The 21,278-nt window shown below is 43.7% G+C and overlaps 1 protein-coding gene and 1 non-coding gene across 2 annotated transcripts in view; one reads left to right on the top strand and one right to left on the bottom strand.

Moving 5' to 3' along the window:
• The window catches only part of FAM227A (family with sequence similarity 227 member A), a 51,759-nt gene that overhangs the window by 5,295 nt on the left and 25,186 nt on the right, over positions 1–21,278 (bottom strand). Inside the window, exons 12-15 of the mRNA XM_043881749.1 lie at positions 13,223–13,292; positions 8,011–8,105; positions 4,885–5,042; positions 2,620–2,772 (exon numbers count right to left, since the gene is read on the bottom strand). Coding sequence (XP_043737684.1) covers positions 2,620–2,772; positions 4,885–5,042; positions 8,011–8,105; positions 13,223–13,292 — 476 coding nt within the window. The remainder of the gene's footprint in view (positions 1–2,619; positions 2,773–4,884; positions 5,043–8,010; positions 8,106–13,222; positions 13,293–21,278) is intronic.
• LOC122680883 lies at positions 19,820–19,926 on the top strand. Its single transcript, XR_006336803.1, has one exon. It is a non-coding gene; the product is annotated as a U6 spliceosomal RNA (small nuclear RNA).

Raw genomic sequence — 21,278 nt, 5'->3', positions numbered from 1 at the left:
GCATCCTCTTTTCCTAACCTTCTGAAGCCAGCTTCTGCTTGCAGTGGAGAGACAAACAAGCAGCAAACTGCATTTGTTTTTGTTGTGATGACATTTTCTAACAGGAAAACTTGGACATAAATCCTTGATAGTATTTTCTACCAGAGAAAGGAAATGGCAACCCACTCCACTATTCTTGCCTGGAAGATTCCATGGACAGAGGAGCCTGGTGGGCTACAGTCCATGGGGTCACAAAGAGTCGGACACGACTGAACTGAGCAGTATTTCCTATATTGTCATTTCTTGGGATTTTGAAGCCTATACATGTCTTGTTGAGTTGCTAAGTCATGTCCAACAATTTTGCCATCCCACAGACTGTAGCGTGCCGGACTCCTCTGTCCATGGGATTTCCCAAGCAAGAATACTGGAGTGGGTTGCCATTTTCTTCTCCAATACGTGTCTTAGGCGCCTATTTTCCACTAGTAAGAGCATCTTTAGCTTGTATGACAGCATCATATGTCGAAACATTTCATAAAATTCTGCAAAGGGTGTTTTGAATTGCGGGTGCTTGGCCCCCATGCAAGTTTAAGGATCACGGCTCTGACTCACAAGGAAACTAAATTCTGCAGCAGCAATTGATCCTGCTCTTTCATTACAGCTGCAACTGCATGTGCTAACTAGGTTCTTCCTCCACCTAGAGCAGAGATCCCTGCAAGATAGCTCCTGGATTGCCTTTTCTTTCTTTGTATATTTATTTACTTTATTTTTATTTATCTGTTTTGCTGTCTTGGGTCCTAGCTGCGGCACGTGTGCTCAGTACTTGCAGCACACAGGCTTAGTAGCTCTGAGGCATGTGGGATCTTAGTTCCCCAACCAGGGATCGAACCTCCACCCCCTGCACTGCAAGGCAGATTCTAAACCACTGGACACCAGGGAAGTCCCTGGATTGCCTTTTCTAAGGAACATTGCTCTAGGCTGCCCCAATAGCAAACTTTCCAACTCCAAGACCTGGTGCTGCTTTGGATCCTGCAGTTTTCATGGAATGAGGTCACATGTATTACCTCTAAGAGCTGTCATTTGCTGAGAACTTCCTGTGAGCCAGGTTCCAACCTAGACATCTCCTTTAATCCACACAACTACTCTGTGAGTAGTGTCCTTGTTTTACAGATGGGGTATCCAAGATGGGCTTTTACAGATGGGGTTTTACAGATGGGCTAAATGATGGACCTAATCCATAGAGAGGGTGAGACAGAGCTGTACCTGCAGCTTCAGTCTATCCACCTTCAATGCCAGCGCTCCGAACGGATATGCTACATTCCGGGTGCTGTGCTTAGTCACTCAGTCATGTCTGACCCTTTGCAACCCCATGGACTGCAGCCCGCCAGGCTCCTCTGTCCTTAGGAATTGTCCAGGCAAGAATACTAGAGTGGGTTGCCATGCCCTCCCTCCAGGGGATCTTCCCAACCCAGAGATCAAACCCAGGTCTCCCACATTGCAGGTGGATTCTTTACCGACTAAGCCACAAGGGAGGCACATTAGGGGAACAAGTGGTAATTGACATCCCCAAAGAGTCCTAGCCCACCTACAAGTAATATTCCACATGGGCATTTGTCATCGTTCACTATTGTTATGGCCACCATAAAAAAAAAAATAAAGACAGTGTTCAAAAATTTAAACATATATAAAAGTAAAGAAAGTTGTATAATTAACATAATTTACCCATTATCTTGCTTCAATAGTTATCAATCTGAAGTCAATCTTGATTCATCTATTATCTATTATCTCCTTTGCCTCCCTCTTCCCATGCCAAATGGGTTAATTTAAGGCAAATCCTAGACACTGTGTCATTTCAGCCATAAACACTTTATTATATATCTCTTTAGCCCACTCCAGTGTTCTTGCCTGGAGAATCCCAGGGACGGCAGAGCCTGGTGGTCTGCCGTCTATGGGGTCGCACAGAGTCGGACACGACCACAGCGACTTAGCAGCAGCAGCAGCATATCTCTTTAAGACACAATTCTTTAAAAAATAACTACAAAGTTATTACAATATCTTTAAGAAAGGAACACTCTAATAAAAGAAATTTCTTAATGTCACTTAAAACCAGGTCAATGTTCAAATTTCCCCAGTTATCTCATAATTGAGATAATTATCTCAACTGGTTGATTTAAGTCAGGATCAAAACAATGCTTTGATTAATATCTCTCTCCAGTGTCTTCTAAACAATTGATCCTCCTCCCTCCTCTTCTATTTTCCTTGCTTTTTATGTGCTGAAGAAACCAGGTTATTTGTCCTATAGAATTTCCTATTCTAGATTCACCAATTGCACCCCTGGAGATATAGATAAATGTGCCCAGGAAAAAAGACTGGGTGGATTTATAGGAAAATATTGGCAATGTGAATGTGTACCTGTAGGTATTTTTCCAGGTTCTTTGTTTTCATTGAGCATAAATGTTTTTGTAGTCGGGAAAAAAAAAAAAAACTTGTAAAAAAAACACAAGACCTGGTCTCTGTTACTGTGGAATTTACATTCTGAATGCACTGGTTACAGGGCTGGATCCCAGTTACAAATTAGTGTGACATGCTGCAATAGACAAATGTTGAAACCATGCCTCTTTCCCTCGAAGGCCCCTTAAATACCTGAGGAAGTTGTCCTGCAGTTCCTTCAGGTACTCGTCAAAATAATTCCACTCACTCCAGTGAAGCCAGTTCAGCTGCTGGAAGTTTTCCCTCCGCTTCTTCATGTTGCTCAGGGTCAGGTTGATGACCTCAGCGTAGGTCAGGGTGGACTCAGTGGTTTTCACGTCAAGGAAAACCTCACACCATCAGTTGGTATTGACTCAGCTTTGTTGGTGGGATATGTCCAGGGCATGGGGAGGAGGGAGGTGAGATGCCAGAGTGGGGAAACTGACCTGCTTTTAGAAATCTGAGCAGGAAACCCTCCATGGCCTTGATCGTGGCCTGCTTGGGAAAGAAAAAGCCTAACCTCTCCATGACTCGGCCACTCTCCCATCTTTTTTTTTTTTTTTCATTTACTCTTTCTTTTTTTTTAATTTATTTATTTATTTTTTTATTATTATTATTTTTTTTTTCCAGTGGGTTTTGTCATACATTGATATGAATCAGCCATGGATTTACATGTATTCCCAATCCCGATCCCCCCTCCCACCTCCCTCTCCACCCGATTCCTCTGGGTCTTCCCAGTGCACCAGGCCGGAGCACTTGTCTCATGCATCCCACCTGGGCTGGTGATCTGTTTCACCATAGATAGTATACATGCTGTTCTTCACTCTCCCATCTTTAATAAAGTCTTTCTCCCCTCCTGCTGATGGAAGGGCTGTGTGCTATGCTCAGTCGGTAAGCTGTGTCTGATCCTTTGCAACCCAATGGACTGTAGCCTGCCAGACTCCTCTGTCCATGGGATTTCCCAGGCAAGAATACTGGAGCAGGTTGCCATTTCCTTCTCCAGGGGATCTTTCTGACCCAGGGATTGAACCCACATCTCTTGCATCTCATGCATAAGCAGGCAGATTTATTTTTTTTTACCACTGCACCACCTAGGAAGGTCCTGGAAGGCCTAGGAAGTGCTTATTTTAGACTATCATCTAAAATTCTTACTCTATTATCAAAGTGGTGAATAGAAAGGGATTCCAACTTTCCTTTCTTTTCAGGCCCAATTCTGATTCCCTATCTCATGTTTGTATTAATATGCTGAAAAGTTCTCTCTACCTTCCCCTCCCTTCCACCCCTTCTGAACTGGTCAGAATCTCAGTTACACTCATCACGAACTGTGGGACATCAGACAATGCATGTCACCCTCTATGCCTCCATTGCCGTATCTATAAAATAGGGATAATAATATCTACCTCAGATGATGTTAATGAAATAATGATAGTTACTACTTTTTTAGTACCAGCTCTATGCCATTTAATCCTGGTCACAAAACTATTGATTTGGTGTGACTATCCTCATTTTAAGAATGAGTTGATAAAGATACTGAGCTTAGGGTTGAAGGTACACACATGAGATCTTGAAGCCAGTGGGTTGCTGAGCTGGGACTCAAATCCAGGGCTGGGTATCCCCAACCCAGGCTCCTTCTACTACACCACACTGTCCTTACAGAACAATGAGGTGATATAAAGCAAAGCATTTTATAAATAACAAAGTACTATGCTGACAGGTAACATTCATTCAGTCGCTTGTTACCTGCCAGGCGCTGTACCTGTTCTCTACATTACAACCCTATGAGGCAGGTACTGTTATCCCCATTTTATAGGTGAAAAAATGAGGCTCAGAGAGAAGCTGGAACTTGTCTAGGATCACTCAGCTGGCAAGCAGTTGAGTTGGTTCCTGAATCTGGGTCTATTTGATCCCATGTTCTGACCCTCTATGGAAACTGCTAAGACTCAGACGCCAACACTATCACACCCGTTTTCTTAAGATCTGGGTTTTGACCATATCTTTAGGATAAATTTCAATGGGGCCAGGAATTTACTAATGGGTCTTGCGGAGGGGTGTGTGTGTGTGTGAGGAGGATGCTAGAAGAAAACACACACCTGGACACCAAAATTCCTGATCAATATATACTGTGGTGTCAGTGAGCATCTGGGAGGCATTAGTAAATTGCAAAGTATGTAAGAGTCCCTAAGTAGCCCATTCTTTATGGTAGATAGGAAGAGATTTTGCACACAGGGAAATCTGACTTGCCCAGGGTCCCACACAGCACGAGGTAGGTTTTGAATTAAAATGAACAAGATTCTGACCCATAGGCATCTATCAATGGTCACCCTTGACAGGTCCCTACTATGTGTCAGGTGTTGGATGTGTCTCTCTTCACCCTTGCTTCTGGGAAGGGGAAGCAGGGATCTGGAGTGACGTGTGTCTAACCCATGGTGGAAAGGATATGGGATGGTCTTGGTTCTTTCTCTCCTGACCATCAACAGGTCTTGGCCATGCTGCTGCAGGGTGGAGTAGTTCAGGAGAAAGTACACAACCAGAGGACTCTTCCCATAAATGTTGAAGAGGTTTGGAGTCAGCGGAGGGCTTTTGCAGGCAGGGTAAGACTGAGTAGGAAAGAGAGAGGAGTAAAATAAAGGATACTGTCATTTTTACAGTGTATATTAAGAAATATAAAAGTACTCATATTTTTTATCTAGGAACTCATTTTAGGATGCTATCCTAAGGAAAACTACCCACAAGCAAAGAAGATTTAGGCACCAAAATGTTTACTGCAGTGATAATTACTACAGCAAAAGATTGGACTAATCTAAATGTTCAAGGAAATGTAGATATCTCTACCCAAAGGAATAGTATGCCACTATTCGTGGCATACTACCACCAATAGTGGTAGTTGGTACTAAAATACAAAGAGTTGATACTAAAATACGGTTTCAGATGCAATAGTATTTTAAAAAATCAAGATACAAAATTAGGTATATAATATTATGTATATTGTATAAAATAAATATAATTATATGATATAAATCAACCAAAAAAAGGTAGATGAGAGACTAGAAGCCTAGTTCCTAAAATGTTAACAACTCACTCAGCAAATATATACTGGGTGACTACTATGTATACATACTGATCTAGACATTGGCATATCAGCAGATAATAAGACACATTCCAGCCCTAAAGGGCTTGTATTATAGTTGAGAAAAAAACAATAATCAACAAGTGAGAGAGTACATGATACTATGGAATAATAAGGGCTTCAGGTAAGAATCAAGCAGAGTAAGGGGTGTTCGTGGTGGGATGGGAGACTGGGAAGGAGAGGGATCTTTTCCATGGGGTGGTCAGGGAGGGCTGCCTTGAGGAGGAGCGATCCTGGCAGACCCTGAACAACGGAAGGAAGATCTGTGCAATGTTCCAGGCAAAGGGGACAGCAAGTGCAAGAGACCCCCAAGACAGACAGGAGCTTGGTGTGGCTAAGGGATGGAAAACAGGCCCACATGGCTCAAAAGAGAACAAATGATGAAGCTGAAGAAGGAGTGGGGTCTCCGGGCCACGGAAAGGAGCTAGGATTTTCTAAGTGTGACTGAAGCCACTGGGAAGGTTTTGAGCTGGGTTACAACATGATCTGATTAATTTTTTTCTAAAGATCCCTTTAACTGATGTGTGGAGAAATGACTGCAGTGGGTGAGCATGGACACAAGAAGAGCACTTAGGAGCCTCTACAGTGGTTCGGGCAGTGCTGGGGCTGTGGCTGGGGAGTTGGGAGAGAGGTGAAAAGTGATGGAATTTGTGATCATACCGTAAAAGCAGAATTGGCAGGATTTACTGATAGAGTCAATTTAGGTGTGAGAAAGAGGGGAGTCAAGGATGACTCTAAAGGGTTAGCTGCCAGTTGCCCAGCTGGGAAAGTCTGGGGAAGAAAAGGTTGACAGAGTAGGTGATTTGTTTTCTTTCCTTATATTCCTTTGCCTTTTCTCCAAAATGTCTGTAGTGACTGTGTACTACTTCTGTTATTTTTAAAATACGTTTTATTTTGAAGAAGTGGTGATAATTTAATCAGACAAAAATTCTGTCTCATGAATAAACGCTGTAGCAGCACCTAACCACATTATTCTCTAATCCTGTTTACTTTGTTTTATTTTACTTTATTTTTTAATTAAAAAAACACATGTATGTATTTACTAAATATTTATTTGGCTGCGCCGGGTCTTATTTGCAGCATGTTCTTTTAGTTTAGTTGCAGCATATAGGATCTTTTTTAGCTGTCGCATGTGGGATCTTTAGTTGCAGCACATGGAATCTAGTTCCCCAACCAGGGACCAGACTTGGACCCCCTGCATTTGGAGGGTGGAGTCTTAGCCACTGGACCACCAGGAAGTCCCTAATCCTATTCATTTTAATTGCTTAATGAGATTCCCTTTATCTATATCAGGTTCTCTCCACCTTGGCACTTAGCCATTTGGGGCTAGATAATTCTTTGCTGTGGGAGACTGTCCTGGGCACTGTAGAATGCTGAGCGGCATCCTTGGTCTCCATGTAATAAATACTAGTAGTACTCTGCCCCCACACCCAGTTGTGACAACCAGAAATGCCTCCAGACAAGGTCAAATATCTCCTGGGGGACAAAACTGCCCCCCGTTGGGAAGCACTACTCTCTAGCAAGATCCCGCTGGGATCACAGAAACTTGGAGTCAGAAGGGAACTCATAGATCATTTAGTCCCATAATTCCTAAAGCCGCATCTCCCGGTGAGGGCCATTATGAAATGTGCCATTATGCCATTATGTGCCATTATGAAATGGCAACCCAGTACTCCAGTAATCTTGCCTGGGGAATTCCATGGACAGAGGAGCCTGGTGGGCTACAGTCCATAGGGTCGCAAGCAACTTCACACACATGCACACTTATTTGGCTGTGCTGGGTCTTTGTTTCAGCATGCTCTGAGCATCAATTTCCTCACTAATAAACTAAAGAATAGGAGGAGTAATTGTTTCAAAGGATTGTGACAGTAAAATAAAATATATTGTATGCACAGGTTTAGTATGGTGGTGGTGATGGTTTAGTTGCTAAGTTGTGTCCGACTCCTGTGACCCCATGGATAGTAGCTTGCCAGGCTCCTCTTTCCATGAGATTCTCCAAGCAAGCACACTGGAGTGAGTTGCCATTTCCTTCTCCACAGGTTTAGTATAATGCCTGACACATAGTAAGTGTTCATTATGTGTTAATTATCATCACTACCTCAGATAAACCTCATAAGAACACCAGAACCTATGAATTATTGTCCACGTTTTATAGAGTAGGAAACAGAGGCCCAGGATTCTCTTTCCATTACATCCAGGCTCTTGAGTTTCAAGCAAATAATTTAAATCTGGAGAAATCTAGGCTAAATGCTTACTCAAACTTGTGCCCACTTCAGTCAGTAATTACCTGCAGGAGATTTCCTTACTGTATTAACCGAGTCTACAATCAGAAACACCCCAGTTTTTACTCTGACATATTCACAGACCCACTTTTCTAGCCAGAACTCCTAGCATCTTTTAAGCCATCTCTACTATGAAACTTGCAATCACGTGCTTACCTGCTTAGGAAGCATATTCTCAAGTTCTCTTGCTTCTGATATCCTCCTGACTTGTTTTGTGGGTTTCCTCAAAACCGGAGGATGATAGGTATGCTCTGTCAGTATAATATTAGCAAAAAATGATCAATAGAATTGTCAGCTATGATGAGAAAAGGAAACAAGAATTTAAATGACTGTGGATTTCTCATCAGACCATTGAGACCAGAGGCTGTGGAACAACACTGAGAAGTACAGAAAGAAAAGAACTGTCAACCCAGAATTCTATATCCAGAAGAAATATCCTTCAAAAATGAAGGTGAAATAAAGACATTCTCGGAAGAAAGAAAAGCAAGAGAACTAATTGCCAGCAGGCCTGTTTCAAATGGAGGATTTTTTTGGTGGTGGGAGGGGATGTAAGAAGGAAAATGATTCCAGAGGGAAACTTGGAACTTCAGAAATGAAGGAAAAGCAACAGAAACTGTAAATACCTGGTTATCTAGCATAAGTGCAATATATATAGTAAATACAGAATATAAATAATAAATATATAATGTATATTGTAAACGTGTCTGGTTATATATAGTAAATATAATACTGTATTTTTCTCCTCTTACAGTCTTTAAAACATGTATGATGATCACTTTGGAATGCTGTATGGCAGTTCCTCAAAATGTTAAACATATGACCCAGCAATTTCACCCTTGGTATACATATACCCAAGAGAAATGAAATATATGTCTACACAAAAAACTTGCACATGAATTTCACAGCAGCATTATTTATAATAGTTACAAAGTGCAAATAACTCAAACAGAAAAAAATAAAATCACTATATCTAAAAAAGTCGTGGAATGCTTAGTGTTCAGAAGAAACTCTACAGCATTTTTCATATTAGAAAAAGGGGTTTCATTTCTACTCAGTTCAAAAATTTTCTAATTTCCGACACTGATGAAAGAAATCAAAGAGGACACAAACAGATGGAGAAATACACCGTGTTTATGGATTGGAAGAATCAATATTGTCAAAATGGCTATACTACCCAAAGCAATCTATAGATTCAATGCAATCCCTATCAAGCTACCAATGGTATTTTTCACAGAACTAGAAAAAATAATTTCACAATTTGTATGGAAATACAAAAAAACCTCGAATAGCCAAAGTAATCTTGAGAAAGAAGAATGGAACTGGAGGAATCAACCTGCCTGACTTCAGACTCTACTACAAAGCCACAGTCATCAAGACAATATGGTACTAGCACAAAGACAGAAATATAGATCAATGGAACAGAATAGAAAGCCCAGAGATAAATCCACAAACCTATGGACACCTTATCTTTGACAAAGGAGGCAAGGATATACAATGGAAAAAAGACAACCTCTTTAACAAGTGGTGCTGGGAAAACTGGTCAACCACTTGTAAAAGAATGAAACTAGAACACTTTCTAACACCATACACAAAAATAAACTCAAAATGGATTAAAGATCTAAATGTAAGACCAGAAACTATAAAACTCCTAGAGGAGAACATAGGCAAAACACTCTCCAACATAAATCACAGCAGGATCCTCTATGACCCACCTCCCAGAATATTGGAAATAAAAGCAAAACTAAACAAATGGGACCTAATTAAACTTAAAAGCTTTTGCACTACAAAGGAAACTATAAGCAAGGTGAAGACAGCCCTCAGATTGGGAGAAAATAATAGCAAATGAAGAAACAGACAAAGGATTAATCTCAAAAATGTACAAGCAACACCTGCAACTCAATTCCAGAAAAATAAATGACCCAATCAAAAAATGGGCCAAAGAAGAAAACAGACATTTCTCCAAAGAAGACATACAGATGGCTAACAAACACACGAAAAGATGCTCAACATCACTCATTATCAGAGAAATGCAAATCAAAACCACAATGAGGTACCATTACACGCCAGTCAGGATGGCTGCTATCCAAAAGTCTACAAGCAATAAATGCTGGAGAGGGTGTGGAGAAAAGGGAACCCTCTTACACTGTTGGTGGGAATGCAAACTAGTACAGCTGCTATGGAAAACAGTGTGGAGATTTCTTAAAAAACTGGAATTAGAACTGCCATATGACCCAGCAATGCCACTTCTGGGCATACACACTGAGGAAACCAGATCTGAAAGAGACACGTGCACCCCAGTGTTCATTGCAGCACTATTTATAATAGCCAGGCCATGGAAGCAACCTAGATGCCCATAAGCAGACGAATGGATAAGGAAGCTGTGGTACATATACACCATGGAATATCACTCAGCCGTTAAAAAGAATTCATTTGAATCAGTTCTAATGAGATGGATGAAACTGGAGCCCATTATACAGAGTGAAGTAAGCCAGAAAGATAAAGACCAATACAGTATACTAACACATATATATGGAACTTAGAAGGATGGTAACGATAACCCTATATGCAAAACAGAAAAACAGATGTACAGAACAGACTTTTGGACTCTGTGGGAGAAGGCAGGGTGGGGTGTTTCAAGAGAAAAGCGTCGAAACATGTATATTATCTAGGGTGAAACAGATCACCAGCCCAGGCTGGATGCAAGAGACAAGTGCTCGGGCCTGGTGAGCTGGGAAGACCCAGAGGAATTAGGTGGAGAGGGAGGTGGGAGGGGGGATCAGGATGCGGAATACATGTAAATCCATGGCTGATTCATGTCAATGTATGACAAAAACCACTACAATATTGTAAAGTAATTAGCCTCAAACTAATAAAAATAAATGAAAAAATTTTTTTTCTAATTTCCTTTCATTCTTCCTCTTTGACTCATAGGTCTACATGAATTGAATATATATGTAGATTTGGGGGACTTGCAAAGTCTCCTACAAATATTTACCTCTATTTGGAACCCCCTCTATACCTCTCAATGAGTGGTCCCCAAGTTTGAGGGTTTTTTTTAATGGTTTTACTGAGATATAATTTACATACCTCTTTGCACCTCCCTTTCTCAATCAAGAAAAAAGATTGCTTAACTTTTCGAATACTGATGATATGTGAAATAATCTAGAATGATACTTAAGACTTTACATTCTAACACAGTTTTCTTAGGTTCTGTATTTGTCTATTTGGCATCCATTAATTACAGGGCCAAACTAATGGCCAAAGTTGTTTACATCTCCCCCATGAACCAGAGGCCATACTCTGAACCACCTTCTTTATCTAACTCTCATAGTTCAGTTCGGTTCAGTCGCTCAGTCATGTCTGACTCTTTGTGACCCCATGGACTGCAGCACGCCAGGCCTCCGTGTCCATCACCAACTCCCAGAGCTTACTCAAATTCATGCCCATCGAGTCAGTGATGCCATCCAACCGTCTCATCCTCTGTCGTCCCCTTCTCCTGCCTTCAGTCTTCCCCAGCATCAGGGTCTTTTCCAATGAGTCAGTTCTTCACATTAGGTGGCCAAAGTATTGGAGTTTCAGCTTTAGCATCAATCCTTCCAATGAATATTCAGGACTGATTTCCTTTAGATCTCCTTGGATCTCCTTGCAGTCCAAAGGACTCTCAAGAGTCTCCTCCAACACCACAGTCCAAAAGTGTCAATTCTTAGATGCTCAGCTTTCTTTAAAGTCCAACTCTCATGTCCATACATGACTACTGGAAAACCACAGCTTTGACTAGATGGACTTTTGTTGGCAAAATAATGTCTCTGCTTTTTTTTTTTTTTCCATTTATTTTTATTAGTTGGAGGCTAATTATTTCACAACATTGCAGTGGGTTTTGTCATACATTGACATGGATCAGCCATGGAGTTACATGTATTCCCCATCCCGATCCCACCTCCCACCTCCCTCTCCACCTGATTCCTCTGGGTCTTCCCAGTGCACCAGGCCGGAGCACTTGTCTCATGCATCCCACCTGGGCTGGTGATCTGTTTCACTTTAGATAATATACATGCTGTTCTCTTGAAACATCCCACCCTCGCCTTCTCCCACAGAGTCCACAAGTCTGTTCTGTACATCTGTGTCTCTTTTTCTGTTTTGCATATAGGGTTATCATTACCATCCTTCTAAATTCCATATATATGTGTTAGTATGCTGTAATGTTCTTTATCTTTCTGGCTTACTTCACTCTGTATAATGGGCTCCAGTTTCATCCATCTCATTAGAACTGATTCAAATGAATTCTTTTTAATGGCTGAGTAATATTCCATGGTGTATATGTACCACAGCTTCCTTATCCATTCGTCTGCTGATGGGCATCTAGGTTGCTTCCATGTCCTGGCTATTATAAACAGTGCTTCAATGAACACTGGGGTGCACATGTCTCTTTCAGATCTGGTTTCCTCAGTGTGTATGCCCAGAAGTGGTATTTCTGGGTCATATGGCAGTTCTATTTCCAGTTTTTTAAGAAATGTCCACACTGTTCTCCATAGTGGCTGTACTAGTTTGCATTTTGTCTCTGATTTTTAACATGTTGTCTAGGTTGGTCATAGCTTTTCTTCCAAGGAGCAAGCATCTAACTCTCACACCAAGCCAATATTTCTCCTGACTTAAATCGACCCGGTCCAGGTGTCAGACAGCTAGGGACAGCCTTTATGCCCTGAAACCCACCAGAATTATTCAATATAGCCAATCCTATGCTGTTTACACTGTCATGTCTGGCCTTTCCCAAGGAAATTCCAATAAAGGCTGTGGCCTATGCCTTCCCCTTACTCCCTTCTGCCTCCTGACAACACTGGAGCTTCCTCCTATGGCCCTGCATGGAAAGCTATGCCTCCCATTTCTAGAACTAAGAATAACGAAGTTTCTTTTAACAGCACTGACCTATGTAGTCACTTAGTCACCTTTGTGTTGGGTTGGCCAAAAGGTTCATTTAGGTTTTTCTGCACCATCTTATAGAAAAACCCAAATGAACTTTTTGACCCACCCAATAAATTAATACCCAGGCACAAATAGGTTTCTAACTCAATAAATTCTGTTTTCTGATGGGGGAGAAGAGCAGTAATCATATCTTAGGTTTCTTCTTCCAGTGCCGTCAATCTCTCTTCCCCACAGATATCAACACTGTGCTGGACTCATTACCACAAAAGTGGAACTTAATTAGTGATAACTGAACTGAAAAGACAATTATGGTGTAAAAGACATTTACACCATAAGTGTAAATGAGGACAGCAGATTAGGTTTAAAAAAAAAAAAAAGAAGAAACTAGGGTTTTGGAGATAATAACTAAATCAAAAGCCTACATTTCCCCTTTGGGTGGTTAATGTACCTTTTGGGCCATACACTGAATTCTTCTGGGCAGAACTGGCTCTCTCATTGGTTGAATTCGTATCACCAGACTCCAGGAGAGAGAAAAAACACACAGAAATCACAGAAGAACAAATTTAGTAAAACTGGTAGTGAGAGGAATACAAAAAGTATACATGCAATTTCTTAGGTGTCTTTCATTGTTCTCAGCAAAAGCACGTAAGGGAGACCTTTCAGGCACAGCTCAACAACTCAGCCCTTAATCCTGGGAGCATGGGAAAAAGAGATGAAGAAAACACGTGAGCTGGGGCCTGAGGCAGACTGGGGTTCTAGTCTCTGCCCTGTCACAATGGCCTGTGATCTTGGGCAAGTCAATGAACGTCTTGATTGCCTTGGTTTCCTCACAGGGTTCTTAAGGGGATTAAGTCAGCTAATGAATGCAAAGCACAGTTGTTGCTCATGGCTGAAGTGCTCTGCAGACATTGCATGGTTGTTTATGAAATCACTCACCACACCTCCTTCAGAAGACATTTCATTGAGCAACTACTCATGTGTCTTGCACTGAGCCAAACCTGAAACCTAGTCCCTGCTGAGAGGAGCTACAAGTCTAGTGGGGACGATAATAGGAAATCATAATTACGCTAAGGTGATTGGAAAGTACCACATATTTGTTACAGAGCTAATATAACTCAGGATTAGGTTTGCACATGAGTGACAGAGACTTGAAATTAATAGTGGTTCAAACTAGGTAGCAATGTCTCTCCCATATAACAATCTGAAGGTAGGCAATTCAGGGTTTATACATTATTTCTCCTGTGATAAATCTTAGGGATTCTGACTTCTTCCAGCTCTGTTCCACTTTTCCTAAGACAGGACCTTCGTTCTTAGGGTGCAAGGTGGCAACTAGAGCTCCAGTCATCACATTCACATTCCAAGCAGCAGAATAGAGAAAAGGACAAAGAGATGAAGGAATCTTCCTTTTTTTCTAGGAAGACTCCCAGACACTGCCACATGGCACATCTGTTTCTATCTCATCAACTGGATCTTAGCCACATGGCTACACACGGATGGAAGAAAGGCAAGGAAATGTAACCTTTTCTTTATAGGTTCTCTCTCTTTTTAAAAAATTATGGTATGTGTGTTATGTATTTGACTGCACCTGTTCTTAGTTGCGGCATGCGGGATCTATAGTTCCTGCATGTGGGATCTAGTTTCCTGACCAGGGATCGAAACCCGGCTCCCCTGCATTGGGAATGCAGAGTTTTAGCCACTGGACCACCCAGGAAGTCTCTCTCTTTTCTAAAGGAGGAGGAAACAACAAATATTGGGAAACAGCTGATAATCTGTCACAAGCAGTACCAGCAGAGTATTCTAGGAAGCCCCAGTGGGAACACTTGATTCTGTTTGGGGCAGAGCTGGAGGGCTTCCAAGGAGAGAAGACACTTTCGTTCTGTCTTTAAAGATGAGTAGGAGTTTGGCAGTCTTAAACAGATGGCCCACCGAGTGGCAGACAAGCAACCCTCCAGCCTCAACAATCATCACTTTGCTTTTACATAAATATGGTATTTGAATGGGAAGAAGAAAGCTGAAAGGACCTCACATCCACCATGCAGCTGGTTGTCTAACAGCGGCTGATTTTCACAGCGTTGAAGTGGTTACTCGGAGTTGTTAGAGAAAAGACACTCCCAGAGCTCAGTGAAGCATCACACTCATTGATTACAGACTTCAGAGAGCTCTGTCGTGGAGCGGAGAATAGTCACAAGGAGATGGACTTGGTTGAAGTCATTAGACCTTCGCATTTGTTGGATAGGCAGTAGGATGATGCAGAAAGAGCTCAGAATGACAGCTTTCTATGTCAGCTGAAGTTAGTCATGTGGCCTGGGGCAAGTTTTCACCAGTTTCAGTCTATTTCTCCTTTTGTCAGATAAAAATAATAATGACCTACCATGCAGGGATGCTGTCAACGCTAGGATAGGACACACACAAAGAAAATTTGCACATGGTGGACTCTCCAAATTATTTTCCCACCCACTCTCATGTGTTGTGATCAGCAACTTCCGCTCTGAGCATGTGAGGCACTGTTGTTGGGATGGGGGTGTAAATTAAGACTCTTCTGGGACCCCCTTCCCACTGCAGCACAGTGGAGATGGGACCGTTCCACCCTGTCACCCTGCCACTCAGATTCTGCACACTGAAGGCTTAGCTGTGATGGAGGGAGACCAGCTTCTGAGCCACTGTGACAATCTGGGGATGCCCAGAAATGTCTGCGAGGGACGTGGGCTTGGCAGATCTCGTATCGGCAGGTACAGGAATGAGCTTCAGGAATTTGGGTCATTATTGTTAAATGACCCTTATGTACCTCTGCTCTGGAACTTGAGGAAATTCTGGTTAAAATGAGAAAACATTCTGACAGGACATGGCTAGACAACAGTTTATGGGACAGCACCTCTCCCTGGATTGAATCTTTAAGAATTCGTACCAATCATGGGCTTCCCTGGTGGTCCAGTGGTTAAGAATCTGCCTGCCAATGCAAGGGACACGGACTCGATCCCTGGTCCAGGAAGAACCCACATGCTGCAGAGCAACTACACCTGTGCACCACAGCTATTAAACCTGTCCTCCAGAGCCTGGGAGCCACAACTACCGAAGCACTTGAGCCCGGAGCCTGTGCTCCAAAACAAGAGGAGTCCCAGTTCGCAGCAATTAGAGAAGCCTGTGAGCAACAAAAACCCAGTGCAGCCAAAGATAAAATTAATTAATTAAAAAAACACCAGCCATGATGCCCATTTCACAAACAAGAACACAAAGGCTCAGATTTGCTCTAGAACTGATAAAGCTATCTACCTGATAGGTGGCCTTACCTAGACGAAAACTTAGCTCTTCTGAACCAAGCCTAGTATATGTCTTCCCGCCTTGGCCTATGGCTCCACGGTGGTCACTCATTCGTAGTTTCCATATTTTGTCCCAAATATATAAAAACTTGGGCAGAAATTGTCTTTTTCTGTAACCCTGGCCTCTCCTTCAGTTGAGCCTAGTATGTTTCACTATCTACGTGACATCTCCACTTGCACCTGTCACAGGCATCTTAAAGTTAACAAGTTCAAAACTGAACTCTTGATAGTCTCCTACCCCAAACCCTACACTTTCCATCTCACAAACCCCACACACCATTCAGCTGCTTAAGCCACACACTGGGACGCATCCTTGACTCCTCCCTTTCCTTCTTATCCACCCAACTCCCAAAGCCATCCATTAGCATGTCCTGAAAGATCAATATCCCCAAAATGCACTCTAGGCCTCTCTGCTTCTTGCATCCTGCTGTCACTGCCTCTTCCTTGAAAGTGAAAGTGAAAGTCAATCAGTTGTGTCCGACTCTTTGCGACCCCATGGACTAGTCCATGGAATTCTCCAGGCCAGAATACTGGAGTGGGTAGCCTTTCCCATCTCCAGGGGATCTTCCCAACCCAGGGATCAAACCCAGGTTTCCCACATTGCAGGTGGATTCTTGACCAGCGGAGCCACAAGGGAAGCCCTTGGACAACTACAAAATCCTCTTAACTGGTGTCCTGTCTCCTCCCTTCATTATATTCTCCATCTTCAGAAGACAGTGTGATCTTTTAAAAACAGAAATCAGATGTCACTTCCCTATTTCAGTGCATTCCTGTAGCACTGAAATTATATCCATACACCATACTGTGGCTGAGCCAACACTGCAGGATATAGCTCCTGCTGCTTCTCCAGGATTGATTCCTGCCCCTCTTCCACACTCACACTGGGTTACAGGATCACTGGCCTTCTCTCTGTTCCCTGAATATATCACCCTCCACCTTTTGTTTCAGGGCCTTGGCACATGCTGTTCCCATTTCCTGGAAGGTTCTTTCATTCACTTTTCTAATGGCTGACTCCTCATCCTTTGGTTTTCAACTCAAATGGCACATCCTGGAGGTGTTATTTGTCACACATTCTCAATGAACTCCATGGTGGCTCAGACGGTAAAGAATCTGCCTGCAATGTGGGAGACCTGGGTTTGATCCCTGGGTCGGAATGATCTCCTGGAGAAGGGAATGGCAACCCACTCCAGTATTCATGCCAGAGAATTCCATGGACAGAGAAGCCTGGCGGGCTACAGTCCATGGGGTCACAAAGGGTTAACTGGACACGACTGAGTCACTATCACTTTCATTTTTTTTCCTCCATGTACATGAGACCCAGGGCCCAAGGTGAGTGAAAGACTTCAGCTGCTCTCCCAGCTTCTTCTGTGTCTGAGCGCAGACATTTTACCTAGGCTCTCGTCCTCAGATGCAATGCACCTGCCTGAGACTTTAAGGTGGAAATGGGCAACATGAGGAAGTGAGGAACCAAGGAGACTCTGGCTTCTGGAGAGACTGTAATGGGAGCAACTGGCTTTTTAAGGAAACAAGAGTGGAGCTTGGAGCATTAGTCCGCACTACTATCGGTCGGTGCCCGTCATTCTTGGTGGCATGGCCTCTGAAACTAATGCCCTGGCCCATCCTGGGGAACCGCGTACACTAATACTCTTTATTATACTCTTCCTGTTTAAAGCAGCTGGATTAGCTTCCACTGTTTGCAAATAAGAACTATGATGATGACTCCTCCTTATAAAGGTCTTATTTGACTATTCTCCCATATTTATTAAGTGAACAAGAGCCCTTATTTATAGCCGAGCCTCACAGGGGAAGCCAGATACATAGTTGGATGCTTTTTCATTCCCACTCTGCAAATTCGCAACATGAAGCTGGCGTAGGGCAGACCACAGGGTAAGACTTAAAACCTGCTGCTCGGCCGTTCAGCTGTGGACTCCCAGACAGATTGCTGCCACTGAAAAGCACATTTTGAACACAGCCAACTATCTCCCCGAGCAGATGGGAAAGTGTGTCTGCTAAAAACAAGAGAGAAGCTCTGTCCCCACCATGGAATTCGATGACTCCCTCCATTCTGGTTTGCCCAGTGAAACTTCAGCTGCTTTTAAGGTTGGAAAGCTTTTGATTATTTCTATTTCTGAGGCAGAAAATGGACTCTCTTAGCTGGGTTTCTGAAATAACTGTCGGAAGATTTTATGTATTCCAGTTCAAAGAAAATACATTTGCTTGACACAGTTGTGACAGGCAGTGCAAAAACACTGAATAATATTTTGTTCTCAGTCTGGGAGTGACAGCTGTCCCTCCACAGTGCCTGTTCTGTCTTACTTCTGGAGGCTGACATTTATACCATGCGTGCATGCTCAGTTGTACTCCTTGTGACTCTTTGTGACCCCATGGACTGTAGCCTGCCAGGCTCCTCTGTCTATGGAAATTTCCAGGCAAGAATACTGGAGTGGGTTGTCATTTCCTACTCCAGGGGATCTTCCCAACTCAGGGATTGAACCTGTCTCCTGTGTCTCCCACATCGGCAGGCAGATTCTTTACCACTGAGCCACCTGGGAAGCCTCCTGACATTTATAGAGCAGTGAGACCTGGGTTCAATCCCTGGGTTGGGATTGAGGCGGAGATTGGGATTGAGGAGAGCATGGCAACCCACTCCAGTATTCTTGCCTGGAGAATCCCCATGAACAGAGGAGTCTAGCAGGCTACAGTCCATGGGGTCGCAAAGAGTCAGACATAGCTGAGTGACTAAACACATTATATGCTAAGCAGAGAGCTGAGTTTACATAGACGACCTCCTCTGTGAAGTCAAGAGATAATTGTCGAGTATCTTCTTTGTGCTGTCTATTCCAGGAGCTTGAGATAGAAGAGGGATAAAGGAAAAGAGGTCCTGTTCTCATAGAGTTTATATTCTAATACGGGGAGACAGATACTGAACAACATATAAATCCTGCAGGAAGAATAGCAGGGGGCTTCCCTGGCAGTCCAGTGGTTAAGACTCTGCATTTCCAATGCAGAAGGTGAGAGTTTGATCCCTATTGAGGAACTAGGGATCCCACATGCCATGAAGACAAGAAAAAAAGAAAAAGAATAGCAGAGCATGATATGTACCGTATGGGGAATCATAGGCAATATGATAACAGAGAGTGATTGGGGGGCCAGGGACACCGCTAAGGTAATGAAAGAAAATTGGAATCTGAAGGGCAAGAAGGAGTCAGCCCTTTCCCTCAGGAACCCTGGGGGAAGCACATGCCAGGTAAAGGTGACGGCTGGTGACCCAACTGGACACAGGCCTGGAGTGTCCCAGAGGCAGAAGGAAGTGCAGCGAAGGAATGGAAGTGAGGAGGCAGGAGAGAGAGGTGGAGGTGGCTGAATTCTGCAGAGCAATTCAGGCTGGGTTCAGTGGACTGGGGGCACTGGAGAAGCTGGTGCTATTTAAGCCAGGAACAACCTCAGCCAACGTGTGTCTGAAAAAGGTCACTCTGGTCACTGTGTGGAGAGCAGCTGGGGCTAAGAGTGAAAGAACAGTGCTCAGGAAAAGGCTACGGCCATGGGCCAGGAGAGGAGTGTCACGGGGGCTGGGAGTCAGGGCTCCTCTCCCCAGGCCCCTGCTTTGCTAAGCTGAGGGCCTCCTGGGAAGGCTAACAGGGCAGTTGGACAGACCAGATGAGTCCTGAGCGTGGCCAGGGTACGGAGGGAGATTTGGGCGTTACTGGCATACAGGAAGCCAGCAGACCGTGCTCGCTTCGGCAGCATATACACTAAAGTTGGAACAATACAGAGAAGCTTAGCATGGGCCCTGTGCAAGGATGCCATGCAAATTCATGAAGCATTCCATATTTTTCAGACATAAAGAACAGACTTTTGGACTCAGTGGGAGAAGAAGAGGGTGGGTGGGATGATTTGAGAGAATAGATAGCATTGAAACATATACATCACCATATGTAAAATAGATTGCCAGTGGGAGTTTGATATATGACGCAGGGCACCCAAAGCCGGTGCTCTGTGACAGCCTGAAGGAAGGGTGGGGAGGGAGGAGGGTGTTCAGGATGGAGGGGACACATGAATGCCTATGGCCGCTTCATATTGATGTATGGCAAAAACCATCACAATATAGTAAAGTAATTATCGTCCAATTAAAATAAATAAATGCATTAAAAAAAAAAAGAAAAGAAAGCCACCAGACCAGACGAAATCACCCGGAAAGGATATCTAGATAGAGGCGGAAGGGGCCAGGACAGAGCTGACTGATGAGATGGGGAGCTAGCAAGAAAAACAAGAGGAAAGGCAGCCAGCCGGAAAGGAAGACACTCAAAAAGTCTGATAACAAAGAAGCGAAGCTAAAAGAAAAAAAAAAAAAAGGATTTCAAGGAGATGAGAGCAACCAGCCATATGAAACAGACCAGAAGAGGGAACAGACTGGGGGCCAGACCAAGTTGGCCAGAGCAGGTGCAGAGGAGCACAGGGGGCAGGAACCATGGGGTGGCTGAGGAAGAGATGCGGGGGCAGACGAGTCTTTCGAGAAATTCTGTGGGACAAGCAGCAAGAAACAGGGGTGCAGAGACAAAGTGGGTTCTCTCTGTAAAGGCAAGAGATGCCAGAGGACTGTTCAACAATGGGAGCGAACCAACAGACCACGGTGAGGAAGCTCGGGGTGGGGCTGAGGGGGGAACGATGCTGCAAAAAAGACGGTGCCAAGTGCAGGAGTGGAAGCTGTGGGCTGAGGTCCAAGCACAAGGGCGAGGGCCCTTCCTCCTAGACAGCAGACTGCGAGGGTAGAGACGGGGGCAGGTGGCCTCGGGGCAGGCAGGCAGGTGAGGGCCTTCCTACTGACTGCTGCTGCTGCTGCTTTTTTTTTTTCTCTATTTTTCTGGTTAGGCCCTGTGGCAGGCATGCAGGATCTTAGTTCCAGGGATTGAACGCCTGCCCCTTCTGAGGCCTGGAAGGCTGAGAAGGGAGGATGGTGTTTAGGGTCGGTGAGGACAGGATAATGTAATTATATTTGTGTTTTGAAAAACTTGCAGGGGTATTAGAGCCTGAGGCAGACGGGAGCCTCCTGCAGTAGTGAAGGGAGCTCAAACTGGGGTGTTGGAAGTGGAAGGCAGAGAGGTGGCGGCGCCCGGCACTACATAGGAGGGAAGAGCAACCAGGAGGAAAGGGGCAAGGAGGTGTCGGGAGGATGTCCAGGCTATAGGA

Source organism: Cervus elaphus, chromosome 22, assembly GCF_910594005.1.
Source record: "Cervus elaphus chromosome 22, mCerEla1.1, whole genome shotgun sequence".
Lineage (NCBI taxonomy): Eukaryota > Metazoa > Chordata > Mammalia > Artiodactyla > Cervidae > Cervus > Cervus elaphus.
Note: the sequence above shows the minus strand (reverse complement) of the source record. Positions and strands in the feature narration are given on the sequence as shown.